Here is a 24,976-nt window from a genome sequence, read left to right as displayed (position 1 = left end):
TTTGGCACTTGATGATATTGTTAGCTTTTGCACAGCTGACGCATGTATAAAAATATAAGTAATTTGCTGGTCCCACTGATCTTCCGGTTTTTTGTGTAGGTTCTGAGGTTAATCGCTGAAACAAATTTTGACTTTTTATTTTGAAACGATGACATCAGATGACTACAGGTTTTCAAGAGTTGCTTACCTTTAGCAGCACTCGAGTTTCATATAGGTTTTTGTCAAACAATTTTAAGTTTTCTTTTATGTTTTTTTCGGACTTTGTTTGTTTTCTCGTCTACGTTCATTTTGTCATGATGTTGCTCTTCTCTCTTAAATATTGTTATCTTCTTGCGTATATCTTAAAAAAATACGTTTGTGCTAAGAGAGTTTTTCAACTCTAAGTCAAAATCAATAATTCGGACGGTTGAAAAGGGAGTATATGAAGTCTAAATCATTATCAGTTGTTTTATGTGCGGAGGCACAACGATTAACTCGCTTGTGTCAGTATTTATTTGTTTCCATAAGTGATTTTTCAATAATGCAATAATTATTTTGTTAAACTCATTTATTTAAACATATTCCATTCACAAATAAAAGAACACTACAATGCTAACGATTTTTTTTATTTGATTTACATTATAAACAACTTCACATTTTGATGACAAAAAACAATTCAATACACAGAAAGAAGCCACTATCAGAGCTACGCTTCGCAAAATAATATAACATAAGACTGTACAACATGAAAAAACTTGGTATATTAAACAACTGAGATAGAAAAAGGTGAATACTGTCTTATTATGTGTCATTACAGTTTGAAAAGAAGTCAGAGGTTGTATTGTAAGATTTTTGTCACGAAAGTTCCCATTAAAAGAAACTTCAGAAAATGATATGTCATCATAATTTACTTATATTTCAAATTTGACATTTATGCATTTTCTGACATTTATGCATTTTCTATTTTTTTTTCTCCCATTTGACAAACAAAATCAAGGGTAACCTGTGCGATGGATACGTCGTAATGATCGGTTTACAGTTTGCTAACCTTGCTGTGAGGCAGGAAATCAGTGTTGTTAAGTAGAAATATGCTAGGGCAATTAGTAAGTGCCATATACCATGGAGATACAAATGAGCCAACACATAAGTGCAGTGGAAAGTATCAATCCACCATAGCACATATGCAATTACGACATACCCTGTGGCGTACCTGTTAAAATGAAATTATACAATGTTTATTTGATATTAATTGTTATAATACATTTTCGGGCGTATTGCATTTCCGCTGATTTTTCAAAGTCCCAATACTACGTTTCCGCAAATTTAAAGTATAGGTTTCCGCAATTTGTATTTATTACTTTTCCGCAAATTAAATTACCTGGTAAATTGTAAATTATAAATATTTGAATATTTGAATATCATATATACGATGAATTATTATTATTTATTTTTTTAATAAAGACAAGGTTCTGATCTATCTTATATCTACAATATACTAGATATAACTAGTTGACTCTGGTAGGGATTAGTTAAACTTCATTGAGAAACCCAATGAAAATTATTTGTTTTAAAAGTGTTCACCTTATCCGTAGACATAAATAGGTATTCACACTCAACATTTGATCACACATCAAAATGGATCTGGTACATACAGAAACGAACAGAGGAAAGAAATGCATAATCTACGACGGATTTTCCTATAGATCGTCAAATATTTTGAAGAATGGGGATAAAGTTTACAGGTATGTACACTTTTACAAATATTAACTTTACTCTGAATAAAATGATGTAAATATTTGATTTAATGTTGTACGAGTGTATACAATTAAAAATGATAGAATTTGTTCATACTTTGCCAAAACGTTGTATATATTTATTGTGAACGTTAATGTCGGAAAAGAGAACGACAAATGGTGCCGAGTCTTTTCATGCCCACCTGAACGAGCAGTTTTATGCTAGCCATCCTAACATTTTTGTTTTTGTAGATGTTTAACTAAAACTGCAAACAACATCTTACATAAAGATGAGAACTCTTACTGTCAAAGCACCTGTTCGCAAATACAAAAAGGAAAAGATGGACTTCCTTCCAGAGCAAAATTCAAAACTTCTAAACGGACAATATACTACTGTGGACTTTATAAGACGTGTTGGGTACAAGTATTCTGCCAGAACTGACTTATGAACTATTATCATTCAAGATACATCTGATTATAATAGTGCTGAACATACGCTTGCGTACATTTTTATGATGAATTTTATTTGCATGCTATGATGACCTTTAACTTAATAAATATTTATTTTTTATTATGGCTTTGCTTTCGATCAAAAGGTATTCCTTAATTATTTGCGGAAAAGTAATAATTTATTTTTTCCGGAATAGTTAATTTTTTTCCGGAAAAGTAAGATATTTATTTGCGGAAACGTCATCTTTTTTTTCCGGAAAAGTAATGCCAATTTGCGGAAACGTAAAACGCCGACATTTTCATACGTTTGGTTACTAGCAATTTCAATAGCAAGATCTCGGCATATTTTCGACAGGCTTTCTATTGATAAATATTTCTCTCTCTATATATATATATTATTATATATAACGAGATTACGATGCTAACCAATATTAACTACATCCTGGAATTTACGTTGTTCAGGGACAACAACTGATGTAATAATATATAAATAAACTCATGATAGATACCAGGACTAAATTTTATATTTACGCCAGACGCGAATCCAAAAAAGTTAAAAAAGAAAAAGCCAAATAAAGTACGAAGTTGAAGAGCATTGAGATCCAAAATTCATAAAAGTGTTGCCAAATACAGCTAAGGTATTAATCTATGCCTGAGCTAGAAAAGCCTTAGTATTTCAAAAAATTATAAATGTCACAAAAATCTAACTCTTAACACTGGACATTTTTAATTTGCAAAAGACTCATTTGCAAATCCACCGCCGTTTCTCCTTAGAGCTACAATGTCGTGTATGTAACCAAAATGTGCGGAATTACATGGGATTCAATAATTTCATTGCTTTTCTGCTGTTATTATTGCAATTTGGTTTAGAAAAACATGGAATTTTCAATATCCCATCTGACAGGGCAAAATCCCATGGGATTGACCATTATCCCATCGGATTTTGGGTAAATCCCATAGAATTTATTTGGTTCCATGGGATAGTTGTAGTCCCATGGGACAAAATAATTCTCATAGGACTTTAATTATTTCAAAGGATTTTAATATCCCAGAGGCAAAATAAAATCATATGGGATTTAAATTATAAATATACAGTAATATGTATGTAACATTGAATTCTGTTTGTAAGTTAATTGTTTTAAGATGATTTTTTTAAGTTGAATATCTTTTTTTCCTTTGAAATGTTATGCAATATATTGTTCTATAACTGCTCAAAAATAAAATTTTAAACAACAAAGCAGATAATGTAAGTATCAATATATGTTTATTTATGAATTCTAGAATACTGTTTTTGAAACTCAATTATTTCTCATTTGAAATCAATGAAAGCTCTGATATAAGGGTAAACATACATGTACTCATAGGTTTTAACATAAATCTATATTTTTTCAGGATATCCCTCCACCTAAAGAATTAATAGGTTTTTTTTATCATCCAGCATTGTGTGATCATAATGTACGTTCATTTTTGGTCAATCAGCACGGAACATTGTCATAATTGTGGGTTTAGTATCTTTTGGTATTTAATATTTAATACCAAAAGACACCGAAAACAAAATTTGAAACAAAACATCAATTTAAACTTCAAATATATCAGACTAATTTATAAAAACAAACAAATAACTAATGTAAAACAATTCAAAGGCGAAAGCTAAGTGCCTGATTTGTGCGCAAAACAATAAACAAAAAACAAATATGATATATAGCAACAGTGGACAACCACTGAAAAACAGGCACCAGTCTTGGGAAAGATACTTACAAAATGGGGCATGGGTGGTGTAAGTTTCTGTTCAATATTAAAACTATAAAAATAAGTCTAAAAGGTTTTTTTTCTGCTCTTTTTGTCAGGTTATTTTGATACATTCACATTTTCATTATACATTTTATTAACTGATGAGAATGCAACAAAGCAGAAAACAGCAACTTAAAACACAAATTTGATGTGACTGGAAAATTCTTTCCCTTTCATAAAACAAAAAGACTCAACACATAGATCTGTTTGTACTCACAGTTACTGACAGCTAATTCAAATCAAATATCAACTAACATATAAACATTGTGTGAGTACCCAACACGCCCCTAACCTGGGACAGTGGTTTTAATAACAGCCAAACATTTGAACAACCTGTAAACATTTGCTGCAATTGGCTTAACTCAAAAGACTGCAACGAGGCACACAAACAATTAATATGATCAAGAAAAAAAATTAGAAAAATCATATCATAAGGAACATGTGTACTATGTTTCAATTTGATTGGATTTCACATTCATCAAAAACTACCTTGACCCAAAAACCAAAACTTTAACCTGAAGCGGGAAGGACGAATGAACGAACGGACGCACATACCAGAAAACATATGCCCATACATTGGACATAAAAAACGTAGATACAAAGCACTGAGATAAGAGTACTTACAACTAATATTCAAATGAAAATTTATCAAAATGTTTATAAACATGATTAAATAGCAATTTTATTGCTTTATTTCTCTTCATTGATAATTTGTTGGGTTCTATGTATTTGTAGGTCAGACATCTTTAGTTGGCTTTCATGATCATCATTCAACAGGTTAATACTGAACAGAAAGATCTTTGAAGAATAACCTTATCATAGATACCAGGATTGCAATTTTATGTAGAACTGTTCGCCAAAATGTTTTGTCTGAGAAATGTTGGCATATTCTAGTGGATGAAATAATTTATTTACTTGACTCAGTTGATTTAGTGGACCGAATAATGGTACATAGAAAGTTGAAACAAAAAAACTTAAATTTAAAAGGAAAAGAATTTATTTTATAAATTTGCAAACATAAACATAATATTAGGCACACCACAGAGGTATACAATTCAAAGGAAATGCATATTCAGATGTATTGCAATGCAACTAAAACGAAGAAAACTTTACCTCATGAAAAGAAAAAGAATAAACTATTAAACGTGCTATTTCAACTTTTTCAGTCAGAATATGAACAGATTATTACAGTTCTATTTTTCATAATCAGATAAATAAGTTTTTCAAAACAATATTTTGTTCTTATTTCAGTTAAAGGATCTTATTTTTTACTTAAAATATTATTATACTTTCCAAAATAATAATAATCTTTATTGTAATATAAACAAATTAAAAACATGTTTGTGACAAAATGAAAAAAAATATTTATAATTTGAATCCCAAAGGATTTTATTTTATCCCATGGGATAATTATATTCCTATGGGATTTTTGTTGATGCATTGGACAGCAAATATCCCATGGGACAACTATTATCCCATGGGACAACTATTATCCCATGGGACCTAAAGAAACATATGGGATTTAACAAAAATACCATGGGATAATGGTCAATCATATGGGATTTTGTCCTGTCCCATGGGATATTGAAAATCCCATATTTTTGTAAATCAAATTACAAAATATACATAATAATAACATAAAAAACAATGAAATTATTGAATGCCATGTAATTCCGCTCATTTTGGTTATATACACTACTCTAGCTCTTAGATGTGTTTGAACTTTTGATTTTGCCATTTGATTGGGGACTTTCCTTTTTGAATTTTCCTTGGAGTTTAGTATTTTTGTGATTTTACTTCTTAAAAGAGGCGGCGGCTGATTTGCAAAACAGTGTTTTGCAAATTAAAAGTGTCCAGTGTTTCTAACACTGTTGGATGTTATTTCAGACTTATATATAAGGAGTTAGTTAAGTACTTCATTCCAATAGACTTAATTTAGATGATGTGTCGCTAATCACTTTATCCTCAAAGACTTAGCAATAGGTATCAAGACTAAAGGTACAACAATTAAATGGTTTACAATCAGCTATAAAAACTGTAGGGAGTTAACTTATGATTATGGTTATAAAACTAATTGGTAGCTGAACTTTTTTTATAATAACATATTTCTATCATCTAAAGTATGAATTACAAAATACCCCAACAATGTCTTACAATTACTGGTATCACCTTTTATGATTCGACTAATAATATTGATCATAATGACTTAATTGCAGATTAACTGATATTTTTTTGCCAATGACAAATGACTTTGTAATGTCCATTACTGTAAAGTCAGGCATTATTATAATGAGTGTTTTTTTTTACTTCAGTCAACATTGTACTCATTTACTAACCGTGTGTTAAATCAACATTAAACAAGAATGTGCCCAAAGTTAACGGATGCCCCACTCGCACTATCATTTTTCATATTCAATGGACCGTGAAATCTAATTTTGCATTTAGATTAGAGAGATTATACCATTGGTAACATGTGTACTAAGTTTCAAGTTGATTGGACTTCAACTTCATCAAAATCTACCTTGACCATAAATTTTAACCTGATTAAACTCGCACTTCATTTTCTATGTTCAGTGGACAGTGAAATTGGGGTTAAAAGTCTTTAAAATTAGAAAGATCATATCATATGTGTACTAAGTTTCAAGTTGATTGGACTTCAGCTTCAATAAAAACTACCTTGACCAAAAACTTTAACCTGAAGCGGGACAGACGGACGGACGGGCGAACAAACGGCCGAATGGACTGACGAACGGACGCATCGACCAGAAAACATAATGCCCCTCTACTATCGTAGGTTGGGCATAAAAACGAAGTACTTTTATACATGTTATATAATTTCTTATTCTGATAAACGTTTTCGGTAATATATAAGCAGTATTGAAGTATCAAAAACGTCATTTTGTTGAAACCGTGCTCCGCTTGAAGAATGTGATAGATTTGAATCCTTTTTCTAATGCAAGGATATTTTGAGGTACAAATGTACATTCAAATTACAGACTTAGTTCCAAACGCTTATTTTTCATTATCAAGGTTGATGATTTTTTTTTGTTGAGTCATTATTTTTATACTGTTTTATACTAACCACATCTGCAAAAATGCATCAATCTGGTCAAATTTGTAACTGTCTTTATCCTTCCATATTTCGAGACAAATAGACAGTATAAAGAACCACAGAACGTCAAAAGTCAACCAGCCGATCCATTCATTCCTATAGGCAGAACTTAGAACCACTGTGACCATTGGATACATTCCTAAACAAACAGAAAGTTATAAACTGAGCAATAAACAATAGTTATATTTAGTTCATATATCAATTCAATGAATTTAAGCTCAATAGTCCAATTCTTACCAAACCAGAAGTGATTTTGTAATTGTCAGGGAATAATGCAATAGATGACTTATACAGTTTGGATAGAGATGGACTGCAATTAGAAAAAAAAAATACGAAGCCTATTAAGTTTTTTTAGTCAACTTTGATTGCTACGGAGAGTTATCTGATTTTGATTATTTGGTTTTCTATCTGAAGCTGGAAATAGTTCAGAAATAAGTTCTTATGTTGTACTGTTATACCACTGTCCCAGGTTAGGGGGAGGGTTGGGATCCCGCTAACATGTTTAACCCCGCCACATTATTTATGTATGTGTCTGTCCCAAGTCAGGAGCCTGTAATTCAGTGGTTGTCGTTTGTTTATGTGTTACATATTTGTATTTCGTTCATTTTATTACATAAATAAGGCCGTTAGTTTTCTCGTTTGAATTGTTTTACATTGTCTTATCGGGGCCTTTTATAGCTGACTATGCGGTATGGGCTTTGCTCATTGTTGAAGGCCGTACGGTGACCTATAGTTGTTAATGTCTGTGTCATGTTGGTCTTTTGTGGATAGTTGTCTCATTGGCAATCATACCACATCTTCTTTTTTATATGTCCCGGGTTTTACAAGTTTATTAATGTTGTGCACTACATTCTAGTAATTATTTTGTTAAAATCATAATGTGAACACAAATTTCGTACACTTTCCTTTTGAACAAATTGTAATTTGTAAAATAATTTGTACAAAATTTATACAAAATTTACCTATAATTTGTACAATAATTTTAAGTATGAATTATAATAGCATTGATACACTCTTTAGAATAGGCATTCAATGACCACACAACTTAATTATTTACAATATACAAAAAACGTTCTGTATCATTTGTTTGAGCAAGTGAGTTAATTATGGCATCGGGAATGGAATAACATCTGCTGCCAACCCTTTGCATTTATATGAAACAAATCTCTGTCAACAAGTTTTTTAAATGCTTTTAAACTTCTTCACTTAGCGATTTTTTTACGTGTAAACAAATCGCCATGTCAAATACAGTCAGAAGAAATTACACATTTTTAATTAAAAAAAAGTGGCAATAGTGTTCGTATATTTTTTGTTCAAATACTGATTGCATCTGGTATGTCTAACTTCCTAACGGCTACTTACCAGGTACTTTACATCCCTTAGACATGTATACGTAACGTTTCCTTCAGATATCATTTAGGTATTTGGTTTGAATGATAAAAAAGGAGAAAAAATGGATTTACTTGAAATGAATCAACAAATTAATAAACATTGTAATATCCGGCTTTACTTCCAGCTTTCAAGTAGATGGTTTGTTAAGCATTTGCAAGTAATCGTAAAACAAGTTACCACATTATTCATGTGGCTGTCAAAAGTCATGAGCCTGTAGTGCAGTGGTTGTCGTTAATGCATGTGTGTCATATTTGTTTTTCGTAAATTGTTTCGTATGAATTAGTCCGTTTGTGTTTTCAACTGAGTCATTTCATATTTTTCATGTCTAGACCTTTCAAAGCTGACTTTACCGTATGGGTAACCTATTTGTTGAAGGCCGTACGGTTGTCTGTATTTACCTAAATTGACGTTATTGCAACTTTGGTGGATAGTTGTCTCATTGAAAATCATACCCTATGTCCTTATTTTTATATGAAATATCCTTATAATTGTCAGAATTGTTGGCCTGCTATTAACGTGATTTTCCAAATCAGTAAACCAGGTGTTCCGGAAGGTAAGCAAATCCAGCTCCATATGTGGCATCTATCGTGTTGTTAGAATAAGTGCAAATCCTATGATAAGTCTAATTCGGTAAGTCACAATTGGTAAAATGGAGGACAAAATTGTGTGAACGATAATCAGAACATCTCTGTCGTTCTCTATGAAACTGTTATTGCATAACAGTAATTTAACTCGTGAAGGGATCTGTAAAATTTCATAACGAATGACGTCAAATTAACTATTTATAACTTGTAAAACATTGGGAAGGCTATTCGGAATACATACATTGTAGTATATGAATTTTAAATACGATTGCCTTATTTTGATTGTAAAATTACATTTGCTTAAAATCAATATTCAGCTTTAAATATGCGCATTTAAGAAGCAACTTTACACTTTGATAAGTGCATATTTGTAGCATTAACTTTAGACATAAGCATCTTAAAATGGTGGTTGAAAGATTGAAATGTTTTTATAAATAACCGCTAACTTACCGGCTATCAAAATAGTTGTAATGAAAATGCAGTGGTGTCCATAAAATTGAGAAAAACCAGCAGTATTTGCAAGAAATACTATAATCAGACTTTGTTGAAACTTGAGTATAGTCTCTCCTATTCGTCCAAAACCATTCCATAGTGTTGCATGGTATATGCCTTCCATTATACCATACCCAACAATCAAACTATACAAGTACAGGATTAATGATGACACATTACTTCCAGATTTGTAGATGCCGATAATCCCAAGAAAAACACCAGATAACAAACAAATAGCAAAATTTCCAAACTCTTTGAATAGGATCATGTTAAATAGATTGAAAGGACCAAGTTTCTGGTATTCGCAGAATCCCTCTGGAGGATATATCGCAGTAAAATTGTAAAAAGATATATTGGCTGGTTCTGTCATGATAGCTGAAAAAAATATCTATTTCTAATGTAAAACATTGTTGACCAACAGAATACAACGATGCATTGTTCTCTACTTTTACTTTTAAATGTTAGATTGTATCATAACAATAGCCCGCCAAAGTTTCTGAAAACATTTTCAAAGCGCAAAATCTATTGACATACTCAAAGTCATGCTGTTTTTGTAATATTTATAGATCATCTTATAGACAACAAACAGCTGTAATTCCCTTTTCAGACATGTCGTTTATGCAGAGTTACGTAAAGCGCTTCTTTTCATACTAAACAGCATTTTCAATGTTAAACACAACATTAATAAATATCAGCTGCTCGCCACAATATGAAGAATTTTTGATTTCGTTCGCTGCGCTCAGTCGACAAAATGTTTAATTTTGTGACTCCCAGCTGATAATTTACAATATCAACATGCAGACAACCTGATTATCGGTACACACAACATTGAAACCTTATTTAGTAGAAAGAAATATTAATCATAATTTCTTTCGTTTACAGAGATTGTAGATATATAAAATTTATGTTCATATCAACATGAGTGTAAACTAAATCATCAATACACACGATATAATAAAAATTGAATAACAATACCAATATAAGAATTTAACAACATAAGTATCTACCATAATTAAGACCTGCTGTAAATCTACTCACTGATAAGTTATGTGCGTCTGTTGTACGTGTAAAGAACATTTCCTGGAAGGAAACTAAATGCATATCTAAAAATAGAGTTTATATCCCTTAAATGAATAAGTACATTGTGTACTATATTTCAAAAATAGTATAATGCGTGAATTTTTAAACTAAAATATTACATATTCTTTTGTAATTCACATAACAGGTTTGTAATTGTACTGATAGGTTTATTTTTCTATAGCATATTAAATAACTTGGGCACACTAATATTTTATGATCTTTAATTGAATAAAATTAATTCAAAATGCAGTTTCAAATGAATGCTCAATGTTCACTTGGTGAATCCTATTACGGCAGTCTCATCTGATAATTATACACATAATGACATTGTTTCCTAAGTTATACTTTTAAAAGAACAAGATCAACATACAATTAAGATTTCCTTTCAAAACTTGACTAGCAAAGGGCCACGATGCAGTCCCCTCTTCTATACCCTAGGCGGATATATGTTAATTTGTTGTTTCCTTAGCATAATAATGTAAACAACGGAAGAGGATTGATTTATAAGCTTTGGGATCATAATATATTTATTTGCTTTTAACTATGTTTTCAATATATATATATATATATATATATATACAACTCGTCTAAACATCAACCCAACAATGTTAGATCTGTAAATTTGCTTTCGCAAATTTTTGGTTCTTCCCTCGCCGGGATTCGAACCCATGCTACTGTGATATCGTGACACCAAATCGCCTGCACTGCAGCCGTCCCGCTAGACCACACGACCACCTGGGCTCTCATATATATATATATGATGAAAGATGAAGTCGGTACGACGCTAGGTTAAAGAACATCAGTTGTTCGACCCGTTAGTCAAATGCGTTTTGTTTAAATATACTTTTTCACTTTTTTGGTCTTTTGGAAAATGTTGTTTGTGCTGTTTTTAGACCCTTCTACAACGAAATTTGTTTTCCATGCACACGTATAAAAATTGCGATTTTTATCCAACGCAATCATAGGTTGAACGTAGTTTTCAATTTAGACTCGTTTGAAAAAAATGTTTAATTGATATTAAGATACGAGGGATCCAAAAAGGAATTTGGGTTGACTCCTTGTCTTGTTTTCTAACAGAGGGCTAAAAGTGATATTTTTTGCGATTTTGACACTTCAAGCTTTCTTTCATATCGAAGATGACATAAATACTGGGAAATTATTTTAATAGTATCTGTATATATACAAAGTCTACAATAGTATTCATTTTTTTTAATACTGAAAGACCAGATGGGTCTCGCTGTTTTTCAGTGGTAGGTTTTCACGATACATTTTGAATAGTAAACTGGCATGCTGAGTCCTCCATAAATTTAGAAGATCTTACTGTTCCTGGATTAGATGATTATTGACATTATTTACATGATTTATTTATTCGAAAATATCTATTTTTTGGCTTTCCATAGCTGTTCTTATCTATAATTTTAAATCTTCGTGGAACGTTCGTTTCTGTTTGTTTCCTGTTTAAAATTTTCATTCTTGATTATATTATTAATCTTAAGGTCACAAAGAGAAATATGCGATTTGCATAAGGGTTTATATTTGAGGACAACGATAATTTACGAATACTTTAATCGGTCAATAAAAAGATTTCCTTTATCTCTTAGTTCATGTAGTTTTTACAACTATAGTAAAAATTTAAACTATCCTGCGTTGAATGTTATTAATGTTTAATTTTTTTTATTATATTCAACTTACGAAACTTCAATATCGAAAGAACTGATAGCAGCCTGTTGGATACTGCATATCGAATATCGAATAAGGAATCGGCTGCTTTTTCACATACATTACTTTTCCGCCTAATGATTGTATACGTATATGGAATTTCAACCAAAGATGAAGAACTGGATCTTCCATCACTCTATTGGATACCTAAACTACATAAGTGTCCTTACAAACAACGGTCTATTTTATTAGCAATCAAAGCCGGGGTCCAAAGTTTTTGTGAAACTGCCTTTTCCAGATGTGTATACTAAAACATTCCAAAGATATTTTAGAGTATATACAATCTAAGACTCGCTCATCTTGCAATAGTATTAAAACATTTGACTTTCCTACACTTTACACAAGTATTACCCATTCCAAACTAAAAGACAAATTGAAAGAGTTGGTATTACTTTGTTTCATTAAAAAGAATGGCGAAAGTAGATACAAGTATCTTGTCTTTGGGAGGCATAAACCCTACTTTGTAAAGAATCACTTTGATTCAATCAAAAAATTCTCTGAAACTGACATTATCAAGATGCTTGATTTCTTGATTACCAACATATTTGTTACGTTTGGAGGACATGTTTTTCAACATACTGTCGGAATTCCAAGGGGAACCAAGTGTGCCCTCTTGTTTCTTTATTATTATCAGGCTGACTTCATACAGTAACTTCTTAGAAAGAACGATATGAAGTTAGCAATATCCTTTAACTTTATGTTCCGTTATATATATGATGTTCTCTCGCTAAAAAATACAAAATTTGGTGACTATGTTAAACAAATCTATCCAATCCAACTGGAGATAAAAGATACTACAGATACAGCTAAATCTGCCTCATATCTTGACTTACATCTAGAAATTGACAATTAGGGTTGGTTGAAAACAAAACTTTACGACAAAAGAGATGATTTCAGCTTCCCAATTATGAACTTTCCATTTTTATGTAGCAACCTTAAAGCAGCGCCTGCATACGGAGTACATATCTCCCAATTGATACGATATTCCCAGGCTTGTATTTCCTATCATAATGTCCTTGATAGAGGATACTCTCAGGGAATCTATTAAACCAAGAGTTCTAAATGGTGAAGTTAAATCATCTCTTCGTAAATTTTACGGACACCATCACGAGTTGGTTGACCGTTATGGAATAACCGTTTGACAGATGATATAGGATATGTTCCTCACGTCGTAACTACAATACCCTTTCCCTTTTCACGAATGTGACCTACTGAATTAGACTATCAACCGGATTTGTAATAACATAGCAACACGAAGGGTGTCAAATGTGGAGGAGGATCTGCTTACCCTTCCGGAGCACCTGAGATCACCCCAAGTTTTTGTTGGGGTTCGTGTTCCTTAGTCTTTAGTTTTCTATGTTGTGTCTTCTGTACTATTATTTGTCTGTTTGTCTTTTTAGTTTTAGCCATGGCGTTGTCAGTTAATTTTCTATCTATGAGTTTGACTCTACCTCTGGTATCTTTTGTCCCCCTTTCTTAAATGGTCAATGCATACTAAAATACAGAGTAGTTCGATTAGACATAGCATTTTTGATCTAATAGAATTAACAACATGCATATGATACACTCAATTTTACATTTATCAATTGCAAGTTGTGTTAACATGATTAGAGATGAAAAACAGAAAAAACTTGGATACTAAGATTATTTAAGAATTTACCTTTAACGTGGTAACGGATTACATAATTTATTGAAAGATGAATGGGCAGGTGAATGTTTGAAATCTTGAGTTTCCATGGATCGTCTTCCTCTTCTCAACTTGATGACGAATATATCGTTTTTCATAAGTAAAGTATACCGTAGCATTCACTTTTTTGGGACTTCATTTATGACTTAGATAGAGCATGGAGCTGCACTCGTTTGTAGTGCTTTTTGGGTGTACAATTTTCAGGAGGTAAAATTTACATTTGTATATCTAAAATTGATTATTTATGTATTTCGATGTGCATGCGAAGATGATATTTTATTTCAGTTAATGATCATGGCCTTTTGAAAGAAATCATAAACCTTTTTCAGTTATAACTTAAGGATATTTACTTTTAAATAAATTAACCATTTAAAGGCTTCTTTCAATGTGCATGTATATGTTCGTCAATTCTGACTATATTGAAAGAAAAGTTAAGTCGCCAATAGATAACGTAAAGTCAATAAATGTACAAAGAAGAGTTATTTCTAGGTAAAATACAAAATCTAAGAGAATTGCATACACTCCTAACGGAATAAGACTTAATGGGTCGATATGGTAAACGTCTGTGGCTATGCATTTCATAGGAAAGCATTTTACAGCCAGTATTGACAAATTCAGTGCACTAAAAGAAAAATATAAACACACTTCATTTACACTCATGAATCAAGTAAGTTTTGAAATTTTATTTCGTTTCGTAATGCAGTTCATGTTATCAAAAGTGATCAATGTGGAATTGCTAATTAAAAATTAATTAGGATTACAAGAATCTGTTGTAATATTTAGTATCAACGAATAAGTGTATGTATTTTATAAGAATTTCAGAAATACACGTAACCAGATTAAGATTTTTAATAGGAACTCCGATTCAATGTCGGTAAAGCAATAATTAGCATAACTCACTATTAACTCTTTAACATGCCAGTTATTTCAACCCTTGTTTGTCAATTTTATTTCAATTTCAGCTTTTCTGATGCAGGTTTTTGGGGTCATTACTTTTCATGTTCGACAGACGCTTATTCCTCAGAAATTATATCTGTAGACTGCATTTTTTGGAGTAGTATGTATTGGTCTAAAAACAGGTAATAAAGTAACGAATATACTTTTAGCAATATAAATTGTCTTCGTGATTTTTTTTATGTTTGTTATATTTTTGTTCGAAAGTTCTTTCATACTCAAATGATTTTTTTCAAAAGCGTTCAACAGCCTGAAAGTCATGCATGTAGGAGCTTTAGGAGTAATTTATTTTAAATAAAGCTAATACTAACAATGACCACTGCCCTTTCCTCGACCTTGATATCTATATCATTAACGGGAAGCTTAATACAAAAATTTATGATAAAAGACATGATTTTTCATTTCCTATCGTTAATTGTCCATTTTTAGATGGTGACGTACCCTTGTCACCATCTTATGGTGTTTATATATCTAAACTTGTACGATTCGCTCGTGTATGTAACAACGTATTAGATTTTAGCGAGAGAAATTTATGTATTACTAAAAAATTATTACACCAGGGTTTTCGATATCACAAACTGGTCAACACATTTACTAAATTTTATCACCGATATAAGGAAATAATTCGTAAATATAACTCAACATGCAGACATCTTATATGTTCAGGTATTTCACATCCAATTTTTTATGGTAATATTCTTTACAAAGCACTAAAATGTCAGTATTCACCTCAAAAGCTTACAAAACCTTTAAACAGTCTTATTAAGAAGGGACATAGTTACGATACTGTTGTCAGGTCATTAAAGATTGCATATTTTGGCTTTTAATATTGATTCACTTATAGGGTCTTTGCATCGGAACTAAACACATTTATTTTCAAAAATCAGTTATTGGCATGACACGGGTTGTGTTCTTCTCATATCTTTTATGATAGTATGATACTTAACCCCTAACGGGAGGGATTGTGCCTGATATTCGTATGACGAAGACATAATCTTTCAATCAGTTTAATTGAGGTCGAGAGCTGGCATGTCAGTTAACTGCTAATAGTCTGTTGTTATTTATGTATTATTGTCATTTTATTTATTTTCTTTTGTTACATCTTTTGACATCGGACTCGGACTTCTCTTGAACTGAATTTTAATATGCGTATTGTTATGCGTTTACTTTTCTACATTGGCTAGAGGTATAGGTGGAGGGTTGAGATCTCATAAACATGTTTAACCCAGCCGCAATTTTGCGCCGGTCCCAAGTCAGGAGCCTCTGGCCTTTGTTAGTCTTGTATGATTTTTAATTTTAGTTTCTTGTGTATAATTCGGAGTTTAGTATGACGTCCATTATCACTGTACTAGTATACATATTTTTAGGGCCAGCAGATGGACACCTACGGGTGCTGGAATTCTCGCTACATTGAAGACCCATTGGTGGCCTTCGGCTGTTGCCTGCTCTATGGTCGGATTGTTGTCGCTTTGACACATTAACCATTTCCTTTTTCAATTTTAATCAAATTTTTATAGTTTGTTTTAATGATGTACTGTTTGTGACTGTGTGAACGAGGTTTGGGGTGTGTTATGTGGGTTATGAAGAATGCATGTAGTGATGATGTTCTTGTTTGTATGTTTGATGATGTTCTGCTGCTTTTGAGACTGTAATGAAAACAAGCTTTTAAGAATACAACTTTGTGCTGATCCAAATGAAACAGCAATACATTTTGGAACGCCACAGCTGTCTTATGTGGAACTCTGATATTACTTTATTTTGTTTTAATATTACTCAATGATATTTTGTCTTTACTTAATATGGTTTTGACATTACGTAATGATGTTTTAATATAACTCAATATTGAAAAGTCATTACTTAATGATATTTCGATATTACACTATATGGTTTCGTATTGACTTGATATAGTTTTGTCATTATTCAATATGGTTTTGTCATTACTTGATGTGGTTTCACCATTGTTAAATATGGTTGTGTCATTAGTCAATGTGGTTTTAACATTACTTGATGTGTATGTGACTTAACGTAATGTAGTTGTTTCATTACATGATGTGGTTTTGTTATTTCGTAATGATGATTTGTCTATTCTTTATATTGTTTTAACATTACGTAATGATGTTTAAAATTTGACGATTTTGCACTACTGGATGTGTTTGTTTCATTATTTGATGTGGTCTTGTCATTCTTTGATGAGGTCCTCTCATTCTTTGATGTGGTTATCCCATTACTTGATGAGGTAAAACCACGTGACCAATTCGGAAAAACCTGTTATATTTTTAGATAGTTTTCCATGTTGTATGTGCCTTGAATGCGTGTGGCCATCCATCTAATTAGTGTTCAAATTAAAGTTCGGGTTACTGTTTGAGTTGAACTTTGAGTTAGTTTTCGAATTCAAGTCATGCTTAGAATTAAAGTTCTAGTTAGCAATGAGTTTCGAGTTGGACTTCTAGTTTGAGTCCCATTTAAAGGCAGCTGAGTTCTAGTTACAACAATTTTGAATTTGAGTCACTTCTTGAGGTAGAGTTTGAGTAAGATTCGAAAATAAGTCTCATTTAGATTTATTAAGATTTGGAGTTGAAATTCAAGCTATTTTATATGTGTTTTTTAGTTCGTAATTAAATTTTCAATCGCGGAACAAGGACTTTTGCTCGGGCTTCCGAGAAGAGGGCTCCGTGATATGCGTACTAAATAAACAACGCTTCCGTATACAAAACGCAACATAGGAGTTGAAATAAAGTTAGATGTGGTGTGATTGCCAATTAGACAACTATCCACCAGAGTTTAAATGCAGTGGATGTAAGAAATCATATATAGGCAACCGTACAGCCTTCAACACTTCGTATAGTCAGCTACAAAAGGCCACCATGCATTATGTGAAAAAAAATCTATTTTTTAACAGATTTCAATATGTCGTTTTTTAAATGTGCTTTGGTGGGTATCGCCAAAGTTAAAGTTCAAATTAAAGTTCGAGTGGTTGTTCAGAGTTATTTGGCATGAAAAAGAAGAACGACAGAGTTATTTTACAGTATTTCGGACATAAACTGGGATATTCCTAAACCACGTGGTCCTGTTATTTGATTCGAAGTTCTCAAATAGAAGCAGTATTATAATAAATTTATAAAATAGTCCACGGAACGCTTTGTGTGACTGATATTGCTGCTTTCAGTGTAAAAGCGTTATAATGATCGGCTGTACATTCATCGGTCAAAAAAATAATTTTAAAAATGTTTTTCTGTAGATGATTTTTCTTGATATTGAGGAAAAACTTTAAAACACTTCATGGAGGTTATAAATTTATCATGTCAAAACAGTTTAATACGGTTTTATTTAACTAAAACAAAACTGTATGGTTTTTAACAATGAGCAAAACCCATACCCCATAGTAAGCTATAAAAGGTCCCGAAATGACGCCACTTTTCGACGACGTTGTTGTGTCTCACTGCCGCTACATTAATGTCGCAGGGTCGACACAAATCAAAAGACTAATACTTTTTTGTTAACAAATGAGACACTTCAAATCAACTCACACTAAAGTCACAGGAAAATCGGGAGAGGAGGCACGGACTAAGCGACAAATCATCAATACTACAAAATAAGAATTCTCCGATTTTTTTTTAGCGTTAATGACCATTTGAACATATATACGAATACCAATCTTTGACTTTTAATCAATTGAATTCTACCTCGCAATAATTGAAAAATAAATTTTTGGGAATATCTGTTTCACATGTGACGACTGATATGTTCCAGTTGTTGTAACCATATAATACCTTCATCTTTTACTCCAATGTGAACTTCCAAATAAACCCAAATCACTCGGTTTGTAATTTCGCGAATAACACTACGGGAGCCACACGTTGAGCAGAATCTCCTTACCTTTTTGGGGAACCCGAGATCACCCCGATGGATTTCAATTACCCAGTCATACCGATCTATTGAGTCAGCCAATTGAAACTGTTTTTTAAGCCACAGCAACTTTACCGCAACTGAAAGTTGGGGGCATAGTGTTTAACCTCTGTCCGTCCGTCCGTCTTTCCGTCCCATTATGGGTATAAAGTTATTTCGCATAACTCCTCCAACAGTTTGAATCCTAGGAAATTTTCTCTTTATTGTCTGTTTGTATATATATTGAAGGTGTTCTGCATGTGGTCAGGATTTAATTTTTATTAATATGTGCCCTTTTGGGAGAAAGTTGAACTTTGTCATTTTTGGGAAATTTACTTGCATAAGTAGGGCGATTCCAGATAACTTTTCCTACAGTTTGAATGCTAGGAATTTATCACCCTGCTAGCTGTTTGTACATGTATTGAAGGTGTGCATGTGGTCAGGGTTTTTTCTTTTTATTATTTTTCCTCTTTTGGTAGAAAATTTGAATATTGTCCTTTTTGGGGGTATAAGCGGTTAAATGAGTGGAGTGCGGCTAGTTTACATTTTTTTTCGTGTTGTGTGCTGTAACACTACTGTTACAGTCCAATGTTCGCTCACATTCGTGCACTTTCTTTATGTACCTGCCCCAAGTCAGGAGCATGAAGTTCAATTGTTGTCGTTGTATAAATATGTGTCATATTTGTTTTTTGTAAAATAGACCGTTAGCTTTTTCGAATGATTTTTTTTTAACATAGTGCATGGTGGCCTTTTGTTGCTCACTATATGGAGTGTTGAAGGTTTTACGGTTGCCTATATATGATTTTGTTTACATCCACTGCATTTAAACTCTGGTGGATAGTTGTCTCATTGGCAATCACACCACATCTAACTTTATTTCAACTCCTTTGTTGCGTTTTGTATACTGCAGCGTTGTTTATTTAGTACGCATATCACGGAGCCCTCTTTTCGGAAGCCCGAGCAAAAACCGTTGTTTTGCGATAGAAAATTTAATTACGAACTAAAAAACACATATAAAATAGCTCGAATTTCAACTCCAAATCTTAATAAATCTAAATGAGACTTAAATTCGAATCTTACTCAAACTCTAACTCCAGAAGTGACTCAAATTCAAAATTGTTGTAACTAGAATTCTGCCTTTAAATGTGACTCAAACTAGAAGTCCAACTCGAAACTCATTACTAACTAGAACTTTAATTCTAAGCAAGAATTGAATTCGAAAACTAACTCAAAGTTTAACTCAAACAGTAACCCTAACTTTAATTTGAACACTAATTAGATGGATGGCCACACGCATTCAAGGCACATACAACATGGAAATCTATCTAAAAATAGAACAGGTTTTTTCCGAATTGGTCACGTGGTTTTACCTCATCAAGTAATGGGATAACCACATCAAAGAATGACAGGACCACATCAAAGAATGACAAGACCACATCAAATAATGAAACAAACACATCCAGTAGTGTGAAATCGTCAAATTTTGAAACATCATTATGTAATGGTAAAACCATATAAAGAATAGACAAATCATCATTACGAAATAACAAAACCACATCATGCAATGAAACAACTACATTACGTTAAGTCACATACACATCAAGTAATGTTAAAACCACATTGACTAATGACACAACCATATTAAACAATGGTGAAACCACATCAAGTAATGACAAAACCATAGAGTAATGACAAAACTATATCAAGTCAATACGAAACCATATAGTGTAATATTGAAATATCATTAAGTAATGACTATTCCATATTGAGTTATATTATATTAAAACATCATTACGTAATGTCAAAACTATATTAAGTAAAGACAACATATCATTAAGTAATAATAAAACAACATAAAGTAATATCAGTGTTCCACATAAGACAGCTGTGGCGTTCCATAATACATGAATACATAATATTCGACATATAAACATACATAACATCTAACATAAGCATCTTGTCTTTAATTAACCAATCATCTCTTACCCCAATGTCAAATAATATAAACACCCCAAAACGTGTTCACTTTAATCAGGAAAGGAGGGGGACTAGCTCACGTAATGTATTATTAGAATAATAATGTCTGGATGGTATGGAGTGCTTAGATAAAACATATGAGCAATGTATCTTTTCAAAACAATTAACCAGACTTTAAAACACACAATAAATTTTTAAAAAAATCAATAGGGCAAAATATTTAATGACATTGCCTTGCAAATAATTGAAATAAAAGGAACTTGCTATATTATATACATGTTATTTTAACTACAACCACATAGGGTTATTTAATATCCCAAAGTTAATCATACCTGAACACTCCCCTTTTCCCTTAATTTTCACTTTTCACTAAATTTACACATAATAAATATATAATCATTTGATGTATGCCAATTGCCATAACATATGGACTTGAAATAATAATAGGGATCTCTTTGTTATACCTGGAAATGCCTGATATGTGCACAATAGGCTATTTGCCAATTCCCGTTTTTGACCATGTAATTAGAGATCCTTTTTAAGTTAGTTTAAACATATTTAATTATAGTGGATTGGGAAACAAGTTTTGCAACTTATATTAATCCCTTTCCACTTTGCGAGTGCTGCCTTGAAGCGGCATTAGCCTGCTCTTTTTCGAAATCTACAAGGGTGTCTTTAACGTGCAAGAGATATGGCTCTCTCTCTTAACACGGGTCAGCCATTTATCGTCCCTTTCCGACGGACTATCATCATTTCCTCAAGACCATACACGCAAATGGTGTCAAGGGAGCGCCGAAAATTCAGTCCCTAAAATTTTCATCCCAGACGGGAATCGAACCAGGAACCTTTGTGTTAGTAGTCCGATGCACTAACCACTACACCACGGCGGCTCTTAAGTTGTCTCCCTTATGAGGGACATTAATTATTATTTACAATGGAGAGGTAGTAGAAACGCCAAATTTACCTGTGCGTAATGTGAGTAATCTTTAAGCTAAGTACTTTTGACATCCGAAATTATTTTTTATGAAAAGTAAGTTAAACCGCCGATACATCACTTTGAATTCATCATGCCTTGCATTGCAAATGTGTCCGGTATGGAGCCAGTCTACGATTGACAAAGGGAAGTAATTTGTTTAAAAAATGTGTAATAACAGAATCAAATCGGAAATTGGCAAATGGACTATTCAACAATAACGCGAACAATAACGCGGTTTCGAATAATGGGAGATAATTCAATATGCTACAACCAAAGACCAAAAAGGTGAACATACACTGTAACATGTCATGATTCAATTAACTAAGTATGATAATAAACTTAATACAGACACAGAAAATAGAGTCTCAATATGTTTCAAGTGCGTAGTCTGATTTAGTGTTTCTGTTGTGTCGTAGTTTCTCTTAAATTTGATACGTTTCCCTCAGTTATAGTTTTTAACCCGGATTTGTTTTTTCTATCGATTTATGAATTTCGAACAGCGGTATACTACTGTTGCCTTTATTTACAATGTTCAATAGCCCAAATTACTTGATTATGGTCTTCTACAAATTCAGAAGTAAGTGTTTGCTGCATTTTATTACCCTCATATTTCCAGTGGTATTCATTATCTTCTTTGAGTTTTTTAACCTGCAACTGAAAGACAGCTTATGTGGACCCCTTAAAATCAATGAACTCCTGACGGAGTTTAGAGTAAATGTCACCTTGTTTTTAACAACTCTGAAAATGTCTTGTAATGAAACATCAAGAGATTCTTCAAGTGGTATTGGATTCTCTGGATCCATGGCCAAATTCAAGATGAAATCTACCAAGAAAATTCGACTTTTCAGATTGACGGTGTCGTGCTGAATCATTACATGGGCAATAATATGACGCGAAATCAATTGTGAAGCGGGAAAACCCAACGCTCTCTATGCTACATTGATGAATACACCCAGGAGAAATTAATTTCACTCTAATGCACTGCCCGTTTAAACGAATTAAATTACAATTATACACAAGTAAATGAAAATAATTTTGTTGTTAAGTATACTTCCTCTTCTGTCTATACAATCTGCTGTTTAGGAATACCAAGAAATTTCTTGTAGGGCAATAAAACTAATCTAAAACTTGGTACATGTGTACGATATGGGCCTTGTCTTTATATCTTTACATCTTACGTTAACGACAGCTATAATAAAAAAGAGAGAGTAAAACAAAAGGCGTTTCCGGACATCACTTGTACAATTCCGTAAAACATATAAATGACACATATATAAAACATATATATCTAAATATATAACACATGTGGGTTGAATATCAACAACAAAGTAACAATGTGTAGTAATCCAAAACAATCAAAGCTTGTATATAGAACAGATACATGTTAATATTAAATAACAAAAAAGCATTACAAATAGTATCAACAGGTCAAATTAACAAGAAAGTATGATTTGAAGGTACTCGCAGTTACTGACAGCTAGTTTAAAGCCAAAACAAACAAACATTAAAAATCATGCATAAGAGACTAAAATCAACTAAAACACATCCCGGGGTTTTTAAAGTTATAGACAATCAAAGAAGACATGACTTGTCGATGCCAATGTCTTTATGCCTTTTTAGTGTTTCTTATTTACATATATATATATATATATATATATATATATATATATATATATATATATATATATATGATGGGACTCTGTACTTGTACATCCCTTCTTTGTGTTATTGTGCCATGGTAAATATTTGCTCATATATTTGTTTGTTTTTGTAGTTATCAAGATAATTACACAATGATGACTGCTGTACCCCTATTTTGGACATTCAGTATTTTTGTGATTTGACTTTTTTCAATAGGTTTTTAAAAGGAAGTGCTCATATTTTTAAATTTTACTCGGAGTTCAGTATTTTTGTGATTTTACTTTTTTCATTAGGTTTTTAAAAGAAAGTGCTCATATTTCTAAACAATAAAATGTGGGCCATGACATTTTTCCTTATTTTTGCCGGCGGGTACACAACATTTAATTGGTTCATACATATAAATAAACCATCAGCGAAATTATAAATTAAAAAAGAGTGCTGGTACCAAAATGTATTTAAGACCTTCAAACACTTCACTTTAGACTCTCTTTGAAAAAAAGAACTAGGTCGGTAAATATAGTGCAAATAAAAACAAAACCGTTGCTGCCTCGCCGACGTGTATCCTGACTGTTTATCAATCACTGTACTTTAACACAGAAATATTATACAATTGGTAATTACCAAAGTCTAAAGATGTCATTTATATCAAGCCTAGATGGTCATTATCGAATACAGACATTGTAACAATCAGATAAAAAATTGCAAATTAATTATATGCTTTTTTTTAGGACATATATCACACCATATTATCGAAAGTGCAGTTCTACAATATGCTGTGATGGATATCAAGGGAAATCCTGCTCACAAGGTAATTAAAGGATTTTTTTTTTTAAATCTGCAAAATCTGCTAACGGGCATGGATTCATTTTAGCATTATCTTGTTAAAAAATAACAGCTTTATCAGTATAAGTAACATAAAGTTACTTTGTCTGCTGTTGCAACAATAAGTGTAACATAAACCCTACGTGAAACCCTAGTAATTGAATTTTGATCGAAAGAGCAATTAAGGTCATACGATACAGTAGATATCCCTCATTGATTTTTGTTCTTGAAATTTTAGAACAAGGTCAGTTTCAATGTGTACTTTTGAAATATGCAAAAAAAAATATACCTTTATGACTTATTTTTGTTTAGATAATTTGGTTTCGAAATATGCATATTTGAAGGGAAAACCTTGAAATGTCATCAATGAGGAAAGTATTAATACTTTTGAACGAAGAATCATAAGTCAACCGGGTTTTTTTTGGGGGGGGGGGGGGAACGTCCACTTGATCAATGGAATCACTATTCACAGTTTAAGGTTAAACCAAATTAATATTTTCTGAATTTATATTACTATTATTAAAGTAAAGAAATTGACAATAATTTTGCGGGCAAAAAAAAAAAAAATTTATCGTTGATTTTTTCTTAAATTTTGGCGGAGTGTTTTTTAAACATTACATGATTGATTGCAAAAGAAAAAAAACTTGCGGTCCATGTGCTAGTTTTTCAAAAAAATAAGCAATAAACCTTGGTATCTTTGGT

General features: G+C 32.1%; 1 protein-coding gene and 1 long non-coding RNA gene across 3 annotated transcripts in view; one reads left to right on the top strand and one right to left on the bottom strand.

Moving 5' to 3' along the window:
* Positions 1–589: 589 nt before the first annotated feature.
* On the bottom strand, positions 590–10,655 carry LOC143047871 (uncharacterized). Of its 2 annotated transcripts, none has more exons than XR_012969683.1 (4): positions 10,572–10,655; positions 9,492–9,908; positions 7,036–7,204; positions 590–1,189 (listed from the first exon to the last, which is right to left on the bottom strand). It is a non-coding gene; the product is annotated as an uncharacterized LOC143047871 (long non-coding RNA). The 2 variants fall into 2 exon arrangements; XR_012969682.1 differs by having other exon boundaries at positions 10,541–10,604.
* A 3,453-nt stretch (positions 10,656–14,108) lies between these two features.
* The window catches only part of LOC143047867 (uncharacterized), a 55,028-nt gene continuing 44,160 nt past the window's right edge, over positions 14,109–24,976 (top strand). The window contains exons 1-3 of the mRNA XM_076221182.1: positions 14,109–14,226; positions 14,982–15,098; positions 24,181–24,260. Of these exons, the coding sequence (XP_076077297.1) occupies positions 14,177–14,226; positions 14,982–15,098; positions 24,181–24,260 (247 nt within the window). The 5' untranslated portion in view covers positions 14,109–14,176. The remainder of the gene's footprint in view (positions 14,227–14,981; positions 15,099–24,180; positions 24,261–24,976) is intronic.

Source organism: Mytilus galloprovincialis, chromosome 10 (assembly GCF_965363235.1).
Source record: "Mytilus galloprovincialis chromosome 10, xbMytGall1.hap1.1, whole genome shotgun sequence".
Lineage (NCBI taxonomy): Eukaryota > Metazoa > Mollusca > Bivalvia > Mytilida > Mytilidae > Mytilus > Mytilus galloprovincialis.
Note: the sequence above shows the minus strand (reverse complement) of the source record. Positions and strands in the feature narration are given on the sequence as shown.